Here is a 15,070-nt window from a genome sequence, read left to right as displayed (position 1 = left end):
TATTTTAGACAGTAGGTGCTTCTCTGTAATATTTAGTGCTTTTCCTAATTCTTCAATTTGTCTGGCAGTGTTATGGTATTTATTCAACTGGTTTGATTAGAAATGAGACTTGCTTTCTGCAGACAAGGTGTTTGCAGACTCAGGAGTCATTGGCACTTGATTTTAAAAAGCTGCTGTATGCATCTGTTGGATTCTGCCCTTAATAGTCTCAGTGCAAAAATGGGATCTGTTCAGGATTTTTGTGGTTAAAACTGCTTTAGATGAAAAAATTAGGATCTTTATTTAGATTTTAAATCTCCCAACCATTTAAGATCAGAGTTAACTTGTAGGTTTTGCTGTTGGGTTATGGGTTCCCCTGTCTGCTGAAGCACTCCAGTGTCTAAGCTGACTTGAGCTATTCAGCCAGCTCTGTCTGTGACATTAGGGAGCAGTAGCTGTGTTGTTTGTGGCTTGCTCTAGAGAGAATTATTGCAGAAAGCTGGGAATTGTTGCTGTAACCTTTTCTGGCCTGGAACCTTGGCCAATAGAATCTACCTGTAATTTGTGCTGTCTGTAGTGTGTCAGTCCAGTCACTGTTGTATGACACTCATGGGTTTGAGATTTATACCCCAAGTACAAATGTACTGCAAAACCCAGGTCCCAACCTCTGGTAGGTATTGCCAAGGCTCTGTGTTACTGCCCGTGTCTTAGGCAGGGGTTTGCAATGTCTCACAACCATGTGAGTCCAAGCAAGGAGTTAAAAATTGGGCCTGGTAGATAAAGACTGAAATGGCAGCTGAGCTCCACAATTAAAGTGTCCAAAGTCAAAATTACAGTTTAATATTCTCACCAAACACAGCTGAAAGCAAAACCTGAAACAGCTTGGTGAAAACTTTCAAGTCACTGCACTTGGCAGGTATTGGCCTTGTCAACAGCACTAGCAAGGCTGTGGAAAATGCTTGGGTTCTGGTTTTGGCAGACAAAGAGCAACCACATAAAAATATTTGAAGTGTAATGTATTGTAGTGTAAGAATGAAGAGCCTGTGTTTGTTACTGGCTATGTGTTCATAAAATCTATGTGTGTTTGCTTTGGTTTGCTGTCTTCATTGGTTTTCTTGGTCTGTACAACTGTTTATTGTGGAACAAATTCATCTCTGAAATTGGAACTGGGAGTCAAGATGGAACTGAGGAACTGACACAGAAGAATTAGTAAAGTTTTGCTTTGAAATTTGTTGTCTCATCTTTTTTCTTTCTTATTTTTTTCCTCTCAAGATAGAAGACTAAGGGGCTAAAAATATGAACGTCTCCTCCTCTTTTTCACCTCTAAAGCTTCTGATTAAAATTCCACAAAATATAATAGAGGCATTTGTTATTACAAGTGTAATCTGATAAAATTCATAAATTAGCTGATGCCCTCGCATTAAGGCAGTCATTACAACATTACAACTTACATTTAGATATGCTTCAACTTTCATCTACATGTCAGAAGACGGTATTTCTGTTAGTTTCTCCTCTGTATGTGTTTACTGCATTTCTTTGTGTTTCATATTTTTGGGTAGTCTCAGTTTCATTCAAAGAAATAAAGAAATAGATTTTTTTGTGCTTTTGTTTTTTTAGATAATCCAGACTGTTTAAGGTTGACAAGGTGGCAATGTAAGAGCAAGGATTAGTGAGGGAAATGGTGAATAATCCAGTCCTTCAATCTTGACTACTTTGTTTTCCAGTGATTTGTACTACCCTCATCATAACTGTGCTATGTCTTCTGCTGATGTCCTTCAATGTCAGTTTTTAAGTTAAAATTATAAGGGACAGCCAGACCTATTGTGGCACTTTTTCTGTGATTTGTGCTGAGAGACTGATAGGAAAAGCAGCTTCAAGAAGAGTGCACAACCCAGAGTTGTTCTGCATTTGGGTCTGCTCCTGAAGTTTTAGCCAAGCATTGACTTAGTCAAAGAACTCTTCTGGGCTATGTAAATCAGAAACAAAAAGTCACAGTGAAGTTGTTGCATACTGTTGAGAGACATCCTTTCATGAAACCAGAATCTTTGTGCATAGTTACTAAAAAATAATGATAAAAAATTCATAATCCTCTATGTCCCTGAAGTCTCCTGAAGGTGCATGGTGTATATTTTGTATCTTTCAGTGCATTTAATCCCAGTGAACCCTGTCAGGGAGGATGGGTTGAATCCTAAGAGCAGGAAGAGAATAATGCCTGATTTGCTGACGGAGCCTCCTGCCATAGACCCGGTGTACGAGGCTCAGGTGTACTGCAATATTCCCAGCATCGCTGAGCGCAGCATGGAAGGTAAGCTGGGGGGCAGAGCTCAGGTTAGCTGCTGCTTTCTTTGTGCTGGTATTAGAAATGAGAACTCTGCCAGTGCACTGTCAGTTCACTGCTGCTTGGAGAAGGTGGAGCAAATCCCAGCTGGTCACTGAATTTGTTAAATCAGTCAAAACATGCTGTTGCCCTTCCCCTTCCCCTTGTATCCTCTTTGTTGTCTTGATTTTTGCAAATTGTTCTGTCCAGCCAATAGTCACCTATAGGTCTAAAACTGAAAGGGTTGGGAGAGGTATAGATATTTAATATTTGAATTGTAATTCATGTTGCACATCAGCTGCATTTCAAACAGTTGACTTTGAATTCAGGAAGAAAAACGCCGCAGAAGTAATTAATTTTGGAATTACAAGCCATTAGACATGGTCAGCTAGAAGGCATATTTGCATTCTTTACTCCACAGCAGCTGCAGCAAGTTTGAATGAAGTCCTTCATTAGCATATCCTACTAATGGTTATCAAATAAATCACAAACTAGTATGTCAGAAAGATCCAGATTAGACATGCTGCAAAATCCATCATTATGATGGGGACCTGAAGAGAGGCATTATGCAAGTGGAATAACCTTATTGTGTTGACAGAGTTCAGTGTTGAGTAGTTGAGTAGTGTCTTGTGTGGTTGATGGACTTCAGATGTACTGTGGAGATATGCTAAGAACCTCAGTCTTGTATAACTTGTCTTACAATCTGAGGAGAAATATTTCTTGGGTTGGTAAATTATAATTTCCTAGGGGTGTTTTCTTTAATTGCAATACCAAAGCTTTCAAAGCTACATTTAAAAAAAATAATTAAATAAATGGATATAGGTAAATTTTTTGTTTCTTGTTTTCCCTTTCTTCACTTTAGGTCATGCCCCTCATTATTTTAAGCTGGTGTCAGTTCAAGTGCTGATTCGACACGGCGATAGGTACCCTCTGTATGCCATTCCCAAGACAAAGAGACCTGACATCGACTGCATGTTGGTGCCCAGCAGGTAAAATTCTTGAAGTTTGTCTTTACTAAGCTCTTTTTTTGCTTGAGAATAATTTTTTTCCTCTTCAGGAAACAATTTGTGCAGCCTGAAGTACTTTGTGACTTCTGACCATTGTGCATTGCCATGGTTTAAAAAACCAACCCCTGGATCAGTGGTGCACAGTATTTTCTGTGGAAAAAATGGTATTGCATGTTACCAGTACAGACCAGAGTAAGTTCTTCCTATTTCTTTAAAAAACAAAAGCTGTTTAGTTGGATATTTAAGTTGCCGTTCTCTTAGATAAGTTTCTACATTTTGAAAATGTAAGCGCATCATTTGAGATGATCTCTTCCCTTCATCTGAATACAAAAAGCTCTCAGGCAGTTCAGCACTACCATAATATATTTGTATTTATTTATCCATATTTGTATTTATTTTTTCTTCTGCTCTTCAGAAATATAGGCTGTCAGAATTTCCCCTTAATGATTCATGTCAAAATTCAGGAAAAAATGGAAGTTGTACATTTAACTATTAAAATACAAGTTAACAGAAAGTGCTGCTGTTTTCTACTTGAGAACTACCCCTTTCCTGTAGTTACCTCTCTCTGTTTAGATCTGTCACAAGTTTGTTATGTGTATCTAACTGCCACTAAAACAGCATTTTCCTTTCTGTTTCAGTATAGTGCTTTTGTCTAACATCATGTCTTTGTAGGTTGCTGAAAACTGTTTTCACACCTGAATCACTTAGAGCTGCAGATATTATCTGAATTGCTCTTTGTGGCCGAACCTTCCTTTTTTTGTTTAGATTCTACTCACTGATGCAGATGAATTATGGTGTACAGCAGTAGAAAAGCCCAGTGATGATGTAATTTCCCAACCTTTGCCATGGCTTGTTTAATTACATGTAAATACTTTTAAGTAGGATGATGATGATGATGATTTTTCAGCAGAGGACGTACCTAAACCTACTGAATACTTAAAATTAAAAGAAAAATACCAAGATATGTTAGCAAAACTTCTGGGCAAATCTACCCCTTCATGCAGCTGTCCCCTCAGCAGTGTCAGGTGTGGAGATTTCAATGGCTGAGGACTGTCTGTTTTGTTCCTGCATACATTACTCAGAAAAAGAGCCACAGTAGGTACACAGAGCAGTGTAGATGGACCATAAATACCTTTCTCCAGAATGGCATGGAATCTTCTCTGTCTTTAATTCCACACCAGAAAAGCAAGAACATTATTTCTTGACTCACTCTGTTGTGCTGGAGGTGTTAATGCCACACTGAAGGTACATTTCACCTTGGTGCCTGCGAAGATAATGGAGCAGATCTTCATGGAAGGAATTTTTAGGCAAGTGCAAGACAAAGAGATGATCCAGGACAGCCAGCACAGTTTTACTCAGGGCAGATGTGCCTGACCAGTCTGGTGCCTTCTGTGATGGAGTGACTGGGATGGTGGTCAAGGGAAGACTGACCAGTGTCATCTGCCTGGAGTCCTGTAAGGCTTCCAGGGTGGTCCCTCATGGCATCCTTAACTCCAGCTGGAGGGATGTGGGTTGGAAGGGTAGACTGCTCAGTGGATGAGGAATTGGCTGGATGGATGCAGAGGTGATCAGTAGCTCTGTGTCCATGGATGCCTGTGGTGAGTGGTGTCCCTCAGGGCTCTGGGATCAGTGCTCTTCAATCCCTTCATTCCTGACATGGACAGTGGAATGGAGTGCGCGCTCAGCAAGTTTGCAGTGACAAGAAATTTGTGTCCAGCTTGAGAAGCGGATCCATGAGAAACTCAAGAGGGTCAAGAAGTTCAAGAGATTCACCTGGCTCAGGGCAATCCCAGACATGGGTACAGACTGACAGGAATCACTGAGAATAACCCTGCAGAGGACTTGGGGGTTCTGGTGGATGAAGAAGAGGGCACTGTGTGCACTGGTAGCCCAAGAGGGCAGACATTGGTTGCTCCTTTTCTGTGTTCACACTTCAGCTTCCACCAAAATGCCTGTTTTGTCAAGAGGTGTCATCCAGGGACCTGGTCCAACATCCTTCAGGACAAGCTGGATTTCCTTGAGAGGTCCCTAACCCCAGAAGCACTCTATGCCCACTGCAAACTGAGTAGCTTCCTGAAATGAGATGTGCATTCCTGAAACTGCAGAGAAGAGACCAAACTTCAGTTATCTTTGCCATAGAGTAGAGTGGGAGTTGTTTTAATAAAAAATTAATTTTTCTAAGAAGATGGAAAATGAATTGTTTGCTAATAGCTATGATAACATTTTTAATGACCTGCCTGTAAGGGGTGAGATTATTTTCAGCATGAAATACTAAGTAGAGAAATATGATCCAGATTTCTATTGGAGTTCCTAAGGCTCTGATCTTCTGATCTTTCTTAATATCTGTCGTGTTAGAATGTATGTGAGAAAGCTTTATTGAAAAGATGTTAACAGCAAGTGACAGTGTTAGATGAGTAGCTGTGTTTCTCAATATTAGTGTGCCACATGAGACCTCAGTTTTGTATTTGTCAGAAAAGCTTTTATAGCTGTTTCCAATTGAGTTTCAGGCAAGGAATACAACATGAAGGCCCTGGAGTCAGAAAAACTATCCATAAAAGGAAAAGAAGCAGCGTGGTTTTGACACAGAATGACCAAGTGGAGCAGTTGAGAGGGCACAGCCTGGCTCTGGGGAGGCCAGAGGGGAACATCCATGGCTCTCACTGATTTGTGGGCATTAGAGCATCACTGTGTAAATGACACATCCCTGCCACTCACAGCCACTGAAAGACCTTGTCTCCTCAAGAACAAAATTTATGTAAAAGAGCATCTCTCCTAATTTAGGGCAGCAGAAAGATTAAAGGAGTTGGCTCTGCACCATTCTGTCCAGATGTGTTAAAGCCGACCTTAGTGAATAAAGCTAGAATTAAGCCATTGTTTTGAGTGGAACATTCATTACTTCAGCATCAGGAAGTTATTTGCTGTGTTTGGCTCTCAGGCTTATATTCCTTTGTGATGTAAATTTGGAGCTTGATTGTCAATGTGTTTATATGGGGAGTGTGACAGGGTCTGTAATAACTGCCTTTGAACTGAGGGTTTCTTGCTGCTGTACAGTTGAGCTGAGATGTCTGATGGAAAGTCTGGCTTGTTTAAGCTTTCTGGACTTACAGCATCAGATAAGCAAGCTGCTCATATGCAGGCTGCTCTTTATTTGACTTGGCATTCAGCTGATGGAATTCATTAATTAAGCAGATAATGCCACAGCTCCGTGGACTTCTAATGGATATGCAAAATAGCCTTGAGGTCACGCTTGGTTTTCGTCAATTATGGATTGTGACATATAAGTGTGGAATGAATATAAGCAAATGGATTAAATGCTTTGGAGATTTCTTCCATCTAAAACTTCAATTAATATTATTGTTGTAATTTTTATTGTTCTGGATGCAAATTTCCAAAGGGAACCAAATAATGCATACTTTTTTCCTCAAGAAAACTACTGGAATGATGTTTTGAAAATCTGTTCATTGTAGTATTTGCTTACAGGGGAAAGAAATTAATCCCACACATTTTTTCCTTATGTAGCTCACATTTATAGTGTCAGAAGTAAAAAATATGCAGTGTTTATTCACTGAGTTTGTATGTGAGAGAGAAGAAACGCTTTTTGGAAGATGCTAAAATGGTTTCAGAAGACTGCTATTATTTGATAGTAAGCTGGGTTAATTAGCATATACTTGAAGACATTTTGAGAGGTGTTGATGGTAATCATAAGAAGCTTAGTAACAAATACTGAAATTTTAGGTTCCATATGCACATGTTTTGAAACTGCCACAAAAATGAGCTGGGAGGTGGGAGATGAGACAAGTATCATACTGTGAGCTGAAGGGGGTGTGGATCTGACTTGGAGTGAGGTCAGAGTAGGATCCGGACCAGGGTCAGTGAAGAAAGGGCTCCTGAGGCCTCTGCTGACTTTAAAGAGTCAGACAGCAGTGGAGGAGATGGAATTACAGAGCCATGGAATGGTTTGGGCTGGAAGGGACCTCACAGATCCTCTCATACCCCCTGCTAGGGGAGCACTGAGGAGTTTGTTATAAAAATGTACAAGCTGTGAGACCTTTTTGAATAAATAATCCCCAGCAGTACTACTACTGCCTTAGGATCTCTTCTGTTGACTACACTGATGTATTGTTGGGTTTAGTGGCTTTTTCCATTCATTTGTTTTCTAAAAAGCACACACTGTAGTAGTCCTTTGATCTCACACTTTTTTTTGCCTACTTGAACTTCACAGAAAACACACATTATTTTTGCTTGAAGTTCTAAAATGATTTTTTGCATTTTTGATAAAGAGAAAGGGACTTGCTCTTGGGATAGCTTGCAGGCAGAATCTTGTATTGTATGCTTACAGAAGAGTCATGTTTGTGTGTCTGAAGCCTGGTGGGGTCATGTTTACTCACTGAATGATGCACTGAGGGCTCTGCAACTTCTTGTGAGAAGCCTGCTCCTCTCAGCTTTTGCCATGCATTTTTGTATTAACTCCTCAAGGAAAAAGGAAATTTTATTGAAGGATGCCTCCTCTGTTCTGGGCAGAAATACATAATAGAGTTCAAATAGTTGTGCAATATTTCTTCCCATGTACACTGGTCACAGTATAGCAATAAAAGGTAATATTAAAGCATTTTAAGACCTTTGCAAATATGATATTTAAGTGTTGATTAAGGATTTAAATGGTGGTTCATTTTAATGCTAGTGCATGAAAACCAGAATATTCAATCTGGGATCTGTTATCCCAGTGCTTAGGTTGTAAATAACAAAAAGATCAGCTGAATTAATTATTTGAGGGAAAAGAAGCATCCTCAGTTTTGTTACAGATAAAACTTATTCTGTTGTACACAAATAAAATCATTAAAAGGCAAATTAACAGATTTTAAATAAGGGAACCAATCTAAAATTGGAAAGTGTGGCTGTTGTTAGTGGGTTCAAATGAAAAGCTGTTCCATTTTCTGACAAAATTTGAAATATTTTTTATACTTCTGCCTTTTGCAAATGTGGTAGCTTGCCATTGTAAGGCCAGGAAAATTACCTAAGGATATCTCTTTAGTTAATTTTTATTTTCTGATTACTCTTATGGAAATAAAATTTTAAGGATAATTCAGTCTTTTCAACTGTACAACTGAGCAATTTCCTTTGCTTCCTGCTCCAGCAGCCCCAGCAGCCTCAGCCGTGTTGCCTGGATACTCCATCTCCTGCAGCATCTGTAAATTGGCCAATTCAACAGGAGGATTCATATTCTAAATAAAAGCCAAGTCTTGGGGTGGGAGGGGGAATGCTTTGTCAGCTGGCAGCCTGAGTGCTCCTGCAAGCCTTGCTACTAAGAAAAATAGGTGTTTGCCCAGTTGTACAGGGATAGCTGTTTCACAAGAAGTAAACTTTGAATTCCTATTCAGAAAGATGTCCAGCAGTCATATTTCATAATGCACTTCTCCAGGCATGGGCTTATCTTGTGCTCACTTTAAATCCAGTGTAATCCAAAGTTAAGTAACTTGCATCTCCATGCCTAATATTATTAATATACTGTATCAATACACTTGAATATAAAATCATCAATTATCATCCCTTTTGTAATTTTATCTTGAAAGTTAACTTATTTTGCCCACCAATTTTTCAGAAAAATCCTTTTGCAAAGTACGGATAAATACTTTTCTTTCTTCTTCCCTTTCTTTCTTCCCACAAGTGATTTCTGGCAGTTTTATCAGCACTGATTCCATTAGAATTCTTTCAGGCTTTTGTAAGCAAAGCAGCAAAAGAAGCATAATGGATAAAGCAGTTCTGTTAGTTTTCTTTCACATGTATTTGCTGAATTTATTAATTAAATGAACAGAGTTTAAGGAAAATTTTGATTGTCAGTTTATTCATGTGTAGAGTTTTATAAAGTTCAGAATTTAGAAAATTGGTGGTTCAGCTGCTACCTCTGTAATAAGCTTCAAAAGCCATTTGCTAATGGGTGTAATTTCATTTTCTCAACTTAATTCTTCATTTTTAGATTTCACTGCTGGGCTGTGAAAATAGTGCAATGTACAAAATGTTCTGTTGGAAATGTTCATGAGGAGCTGGAGTAAGCTTCTAATGTATGATTGTACCACAGGAAGCTCCACTGCTTGAGAAACAAAAACCAGGCTTTGTTCCTTTCTCTGCTTTGCAAATACTAATCTTCAGTTGCCCTGTTAAAATTACAATATACAGAAGAATCTGTGGATTTAGAATAACATTAATTGGTTCGTTTTCCTTTAATTTGAAGTAAAATGAAAAAATTAGGCTCATCTTTAAACTCATTATCCTTTTTGTCTCATTTTGCAATTTTTTCTTACTGGCAGTTATGGCATTATAGTAATATTTTCCTGCCAGGGTGTGAGCAGAGCTCTGCAAGAGGTCCTCTCATGTGTGAGAGTTTCTCAGTTGGCTCTTCTAAGTAAGCATGGATGTCTTTGTCCCAGCAAACTTCTATTCCAGACCTTATTCCTGCTTTAGTGGTGTTACTGCTCCCTCTGGTGTGCCTTGCAAGTCAGGTTTCTTTTTGAGACCTGAGATTTTTATATCAACATAGTTTATCCTCTAGCAAGTGTAAATATGAGCAGTAAACACAAATCCCAGAGTTCTGAAAGAGATCCCTGACAAAATTTATTTTTTATATATATATTTTTTAAGCAACATGAAAATAACTGTATTCAAGTTGAACATCCTATTAAGACAAGAACCATCTGGAGCAGAGTTGGGTTGCCAAGCAGTTTCTGATGTAGTTCTGCACAAAATTAGAGAGGTGACTGTGTAACCTTTGATAACTGCTGATATTTAACAGGGAAGTCCCCATCTGTGTAATGCATTTCGGCTGTAGGAGTGTGATCACAGATTGATTTTTTTAAAGGTTCAGGTTACTTTTGGGTTACATTTTGGGATTTTTGTACCTGTAGCTTTCTGTGCAGCAATACCACAGCGAGCTGAATCTGAGGTGTATTTGAAATTTCCATTGCAGTGTGGGAGATTTAAGCATTCTTTCACTGACTTGAACTCTGTTTCAGTGAGTTAACTTGGATATTTTAGTGAATATCTCTTCCAGCTGCATTCATTGCTTCCACGGCAGAGTGTCTTACTTATGTATGTGGCCAGTAGTGTTGGCCTGGATAAAAGTGCAGTACCCCAAACAATGATTCCCGTTTTAATGAGGCCACTGGGTACTGCTTTCCAGTACCACATAACTGAGACTACGTGTGCTATTTGATTTGAGGCTGAAGGAAGTAGAAATAAAAGCAGAGATTGTGGTCAGTGTTGCACATTACAATATCTGAGAATTCCTTCAATGTCATCTCCTTTAAAGTACTCTATTTGAACCCCTTTACATTGTAAATGGCTTTGGCTATGCTGTTAAAGAGCATTGGTCCTTCAGAAATGAGAGAGGTTTGGAGGGTTTTTAAAGGATTTTTTAAAATATATTTTCTTTTTCATTTTAATTCATAACAGTATTAGTGACTGAATTTAAAGCAACCCCCAAAAATGGCTCTAAAATACTCAGTGAAAGGTATCATAATTTTAACGTGACAAGACATCTGTTTTCCTGTAGTTCTTTGGTGGATAGTAAGTAGTTAGATTTCTTTTCCCTACTTGCAAAAGTCCTGAGTAAGAGCAGATGTTGTCCCAGTGGGAAATAACTTCACATCATGAAGTTTCTGAGCTGACATACTTGGAATACTTGACTCTCTTGAGCTGCTTTTGGAAGTTTTCACATGTTGGTTTTTCATCTTTCTAGGAAACCTTCTCATCCTCAGCTTGAAGCCTTCATTAAGCATATGTCCAAAGGGTCTGCAGCCCAAATGGATGGTTCTCTGAGCAGCCTGCCTCACTTCCCCAGTCATTCCCTGTGTGAAATGGGAGAGCTTACACAGACAGGTGAGTTCCCTTAGCAGCTCTATCTCATCCTCTGCTCTGTTAAACACAGTCTGCTTGAGAAAGCATCTTCTGATTCTCTTTATATTGTCAAAAATGCTTTTGTATGGAAGCTTATCATGTTGGTCATATCCTCAGCTATGCTGGGATATGTAACTCAACTGTAAAAGTGGCAACAGCTGTAGAAACCATGCTTTGTCCTATAGCTTGACAATCCTGTTACACACTGGTCAATCATGGCATCTCTTAAATTCATTTTAGCAAGTCAGAGCACTTTTCTTTCATGTTGTTTCACACCTCAGAACTCCTCTGTTACCCTTGTGACAAACAGCACTGCTCAGTCCCTCCTGAGGAAGATCCGGTGCTCTCTTACTGATGGGGTTGTGATTCAAAGGGACTCTGTGTCCCCTGTGAGAGATGCTGATGTAGTAGCCAAACCTGGTGCTTGTGCTGTGGAAGTGCCTTATACATCTGGTGCCTGTCAAATCCTTGTGTGTCCTGGGATCCCTTTGGAAGGAATCCTTGGCCATTGTCAAGTCTTGCAAAGTGGTATCAGGAGAAGGCAAGGCAGGACACCACTGCAATTGCACAGGCACTCAGATTGTGCCACTGAGCTGGCATCTGGGGACTCCTGTGGCTTGCAGCAGGGTATACAGAGGTGTTCCAGTGCATAAAGTTTTCAGGCCTATTGCTTTGCTGCTGTGCAAGAGATGTGGATTCTGGGGTAGAGGTTTTGGCACGTGAGAAGGATACACTCTCCAGCTAGATAAAGGCAGAGCTTTGGCATAAATTATCAAGCAATTTAAATGCTCCCTGAAGGAAGATGGAGAAGGAAGATGGATGCAATTGCTATACCTCATGATTGTTTTGTGAGTTTACACACTAATTTACATTCTGTGTATTTCTGTCCTGACTGCTGGTGGTTTTATTGGCTGCCGTAAATTTTCAGGGGCACGGCATTCTCTGCCTGCCTGAAAACCTGACTGAGGTGCAGTATTCAAAAACACTTTTATATTCATGTTAGACCCATTCAGTCTGTGTCTTAGTCCAAAGAATTAATATTAAACCACTGAGATTATAAAAAAACTTTATGGAACAAACTTCTTTTCTGTATTTCAGGCTAGTTTCTAGAATCTGAGAGATACTGAAGAATAGCAAGTCTCTCATGTTTCAGACAGTTTTTTTTACAGTCATCATAAGTGAAGTTCAGTTTTGTAAGTTTATCAGTAAGGCTACTAGCTGTAATTTTTTTTTTTGCATAACTGCAAAGATTCTAATCACGTGTTGTAATTTCTGTCAAAATCAGGGGTTGTACAACACTTGCGAAATGGACAACTGCTGAGAGAAATTTACATCAACAAACACAAACTGCTCCCTAGTGACTGGACAGCCAAGCAGCTCTACCTGGAGACCACGGGGAAGAGCCGAACCCTGCAGAGCGCACTGGCCCTGCTCTACACCTTTCTGCCAGATTTTGACTGGAAGAAAATTAACATGAGGCACCAGTGGAGCACCATTTTCTGCTCAGGAAGCTGTGACTGTCCCATGAGAAACCACTACCTAGAGGAGGAGCAGCGCAGGCAGTACAGCTTACGGGTGAAAAACAACAATTTGGAGAAAATATACGTGGATATGGCAAAGATTGTGGGCATTCCCACCAGGCAGCTGAGAGCTTCTAACCCAATAGATTCTCTCTTGTGCTATTTCTGTCATAATGTCTCATTTCCATGTACCAAAGCTGGCTGCATTGGTATGGAACACTTCAAAGTAATCAAGAGACACCAGTTGGAGGATGAGAGAGAAAGACAGGAAAAGAAACTTTACTTCTTGTACGCGCTGTTGGCTACTCATCCTCTCCTCAACCAGACTGTCAATAGGCTGCAGCGTATTGCAGAAGGCAAGAAGGAGGAAGTGTTTGTCCTCTACTCTGCACATGATGTCACCTTGTCACCTGTTCTTAGTGCCTTGGGCATTACAGAGGCCAGATTTCCCAGGTTTGCTGCCAGATTAGTTTTTGAGCTGTGGCAGGATGGGAAGAGGCCCAAAGAACACTTTATCCGCATCCTGTACAACGGTGCTGATGTCACATTCCAGACCTCCTTTTGCAAGGATCATTATAAACGTTCCAGCAAGCCAATGTGCCCACTAGAAAAACTCGTCAACTTTGTCAAGAGGGATATGTTTTTAATTTTTAACAGTACAAGCTACTATGATGCATGTCACAGGAGAGCACTGTAGAGAAGGGAGGAGGAAAGGAGGCAGTGTTAACTTATGTCAGTGATCTGTTTTCTGGCAGAGGCACAGTTCAGTTTTCTTACTCCTTGTATTTTCATGTGTAACTACAGAAGGGTAATGCTTGAAACATTCTTCAGATAGTTTTATTTTCATTCAGGCTGCAGATGGCCTTCAGTAGAACAAATGCCAAGGGTTATGTGTGTGTGTACGCTCACAAATGCTGTTAAATGTTGTGATAAACCATGTGGTGAATGTAACCTGTCCCTTGCTTGATAGAGTGAGAGAGCATAGACTTTGTGTTTCTCTGTTCCAGAGCAATACTTGGGTAGCCTGAGTTTAAAGCCAAAACTCCTTTTTTTTCTAACACCATCTCACAGTCATTTTAAGCAGTTCATGTCAGGGTCATTATGAATTCCAGGTGTCTGCATTAAGGCATTTTAAAGGAATTTTTGAATTTCTTTACTCAGAGGAAGCCTCCTAATATTATGGGGCAGGTCCATAAAGCAAAGTGCATGTGTGTGTGTGTGAATACTTCCCTGAGCATGTACAAATGAGTGTGTGCCTTCTGCACCTCACAGACCTAGGAACCCTTGGCTGTTGTTGCCAGTGCCAGAGAAGGGGGTACTGGAAAAGGGATACAAAACTCTACTCTCCGATCGCACTTTCAGCACTTTGAATAGTTCAAACACAGTCTAGAAACATGTGAAGGCCTTGTGATGTTAAAATAGCAAACACTAACAGTACCACTAAACCCGAGTGGGAAATTAGGCTTAGAAATCAGTTTTATGGTGAAGTGTTGGGCTCTTTCCCATTGTGAACACGTACAAGCTGTTGTGCTATGGTACAATTCAGTATTTTAGGAATTTGTGATGGTGACTGCTTGAGACAAATGGACTAAATACTGAGAAAACTTTGTAGTCCAGTTAGTATTTTTATGGACTAGGAAGCTCTTATTTTGTAAGACCAGACTTGTGTATATTGTACTATGTATATTTATAACACAGTAGATCTTTCTTACTTGTTTAGTTTGTAAAGACTTGTGGAGGTCACTTTTTAGACATTTTTTTCCCTTGATCAGGATGTTTAAGCTTAAGAATAAACTGTCTGTTGTGGGTAATTTGAACAATGAGTAGATATGAAAACTTCAGACTGCTTTCATCTCTGTAGGAGTAGTAAATTGAACCAATTTTTAATAGAATTCCTAGAAATTTTATAATGATGGAGGTTTTGTAACCTCTAGAAATAAATTAGTCTGTGAGTTGTGATTCAATGGTGCTAGTTTGTCAAAGAAAACATAACTCAGCATAAGTTCTCTGACTCTTGGCATTCTACTCTCTCAGTTTTCAATGCTGCATTTGAACATGTTTCTTTAAATAAAATTCTGGGGTCTCTTTGTGTTTTTTGTGCGTTATGTTCATTGTGACTTCCTTAGCTGTTTGCAGGAACAAGGTGGATATTTTTAAACTGCTTGTTGCATTTCTGACTTAATCTGTCCTGGGCCTCAGTCTGGGCAGGAGCAAGTAAACATTTCATGAACACTGAACTAGAAATCCTCATAGAACATTTGGGGCTTTTGTACCACATTGGAGTAGTAACCTTTCTGCCTAAGAGACTGGATCCTGTGTGCTGGAGGGCAAACACAAAGAGAGAATCTGAAAGTTGA

General features: G+C 39.6%; 1 protein-coding gene across 11 annotated transcripts in view; it reads left to right on the top strand.

Annotated features, from left to right (window-relative positions):
* Positions 1 to 14,806, top strand: part of PXYLP1 (2-phosphoxylose phosphatase 1) — an 86,171-nt gene extending 71,365 nt beyond the window's left edge. For 10 of the 11 annotated variants that reach the window (XM_064386033.1, XM_064386041.1, XM_064386040.1 and 7 more), the window contains 4 exons: positions 2,123 to 2,284; positions 3,159 to 3,285; positions 11,036 to 11,175; positions 12,479 to 14,806. In XM_064386033.1, the coding sequence (XP_064242103.1) occupies positions 2,123 to 2,284; positions 3,159 to 3,285; positions 11,036 to 11,175; positions 12,479 to 13,410 (1,361 nt within the window). In that variant the 3' untranslated portion in view covers positions 13,411 to 14,806. Of the gene's footprint in view, positions 1 to 2,122; positions 2,285 to 3,158; positions 3,286 to 3,353; positions 3,496 to 11,035; positions 11,176 to 12,478 lie in introns of those variants that run through there. The other variant, XM_064386042.1, reaches the window with a different exon arrangement.
* Positions 14,807 to 15,070: the final 264 nt, after the last annotated feature.

Source organism: Passer domesticus, chromosome 11, assembly GCF_036417665.1.
Source record: "Passer domesticus isolate bPasDom1 chromosome 11, bPasDom1.hap1, whole genome shotgun sequence".
NCBI lineage: Eukaryota > Metazoa > Chordata > Aves > Passeriformes > Passeridae > Passer > Passer domesticus.
The sequence above is the reverse complement of the archived record's forward strand: the minus strand, read 5'-3'. Positions and strand labels throughout refer to the sequence as shown.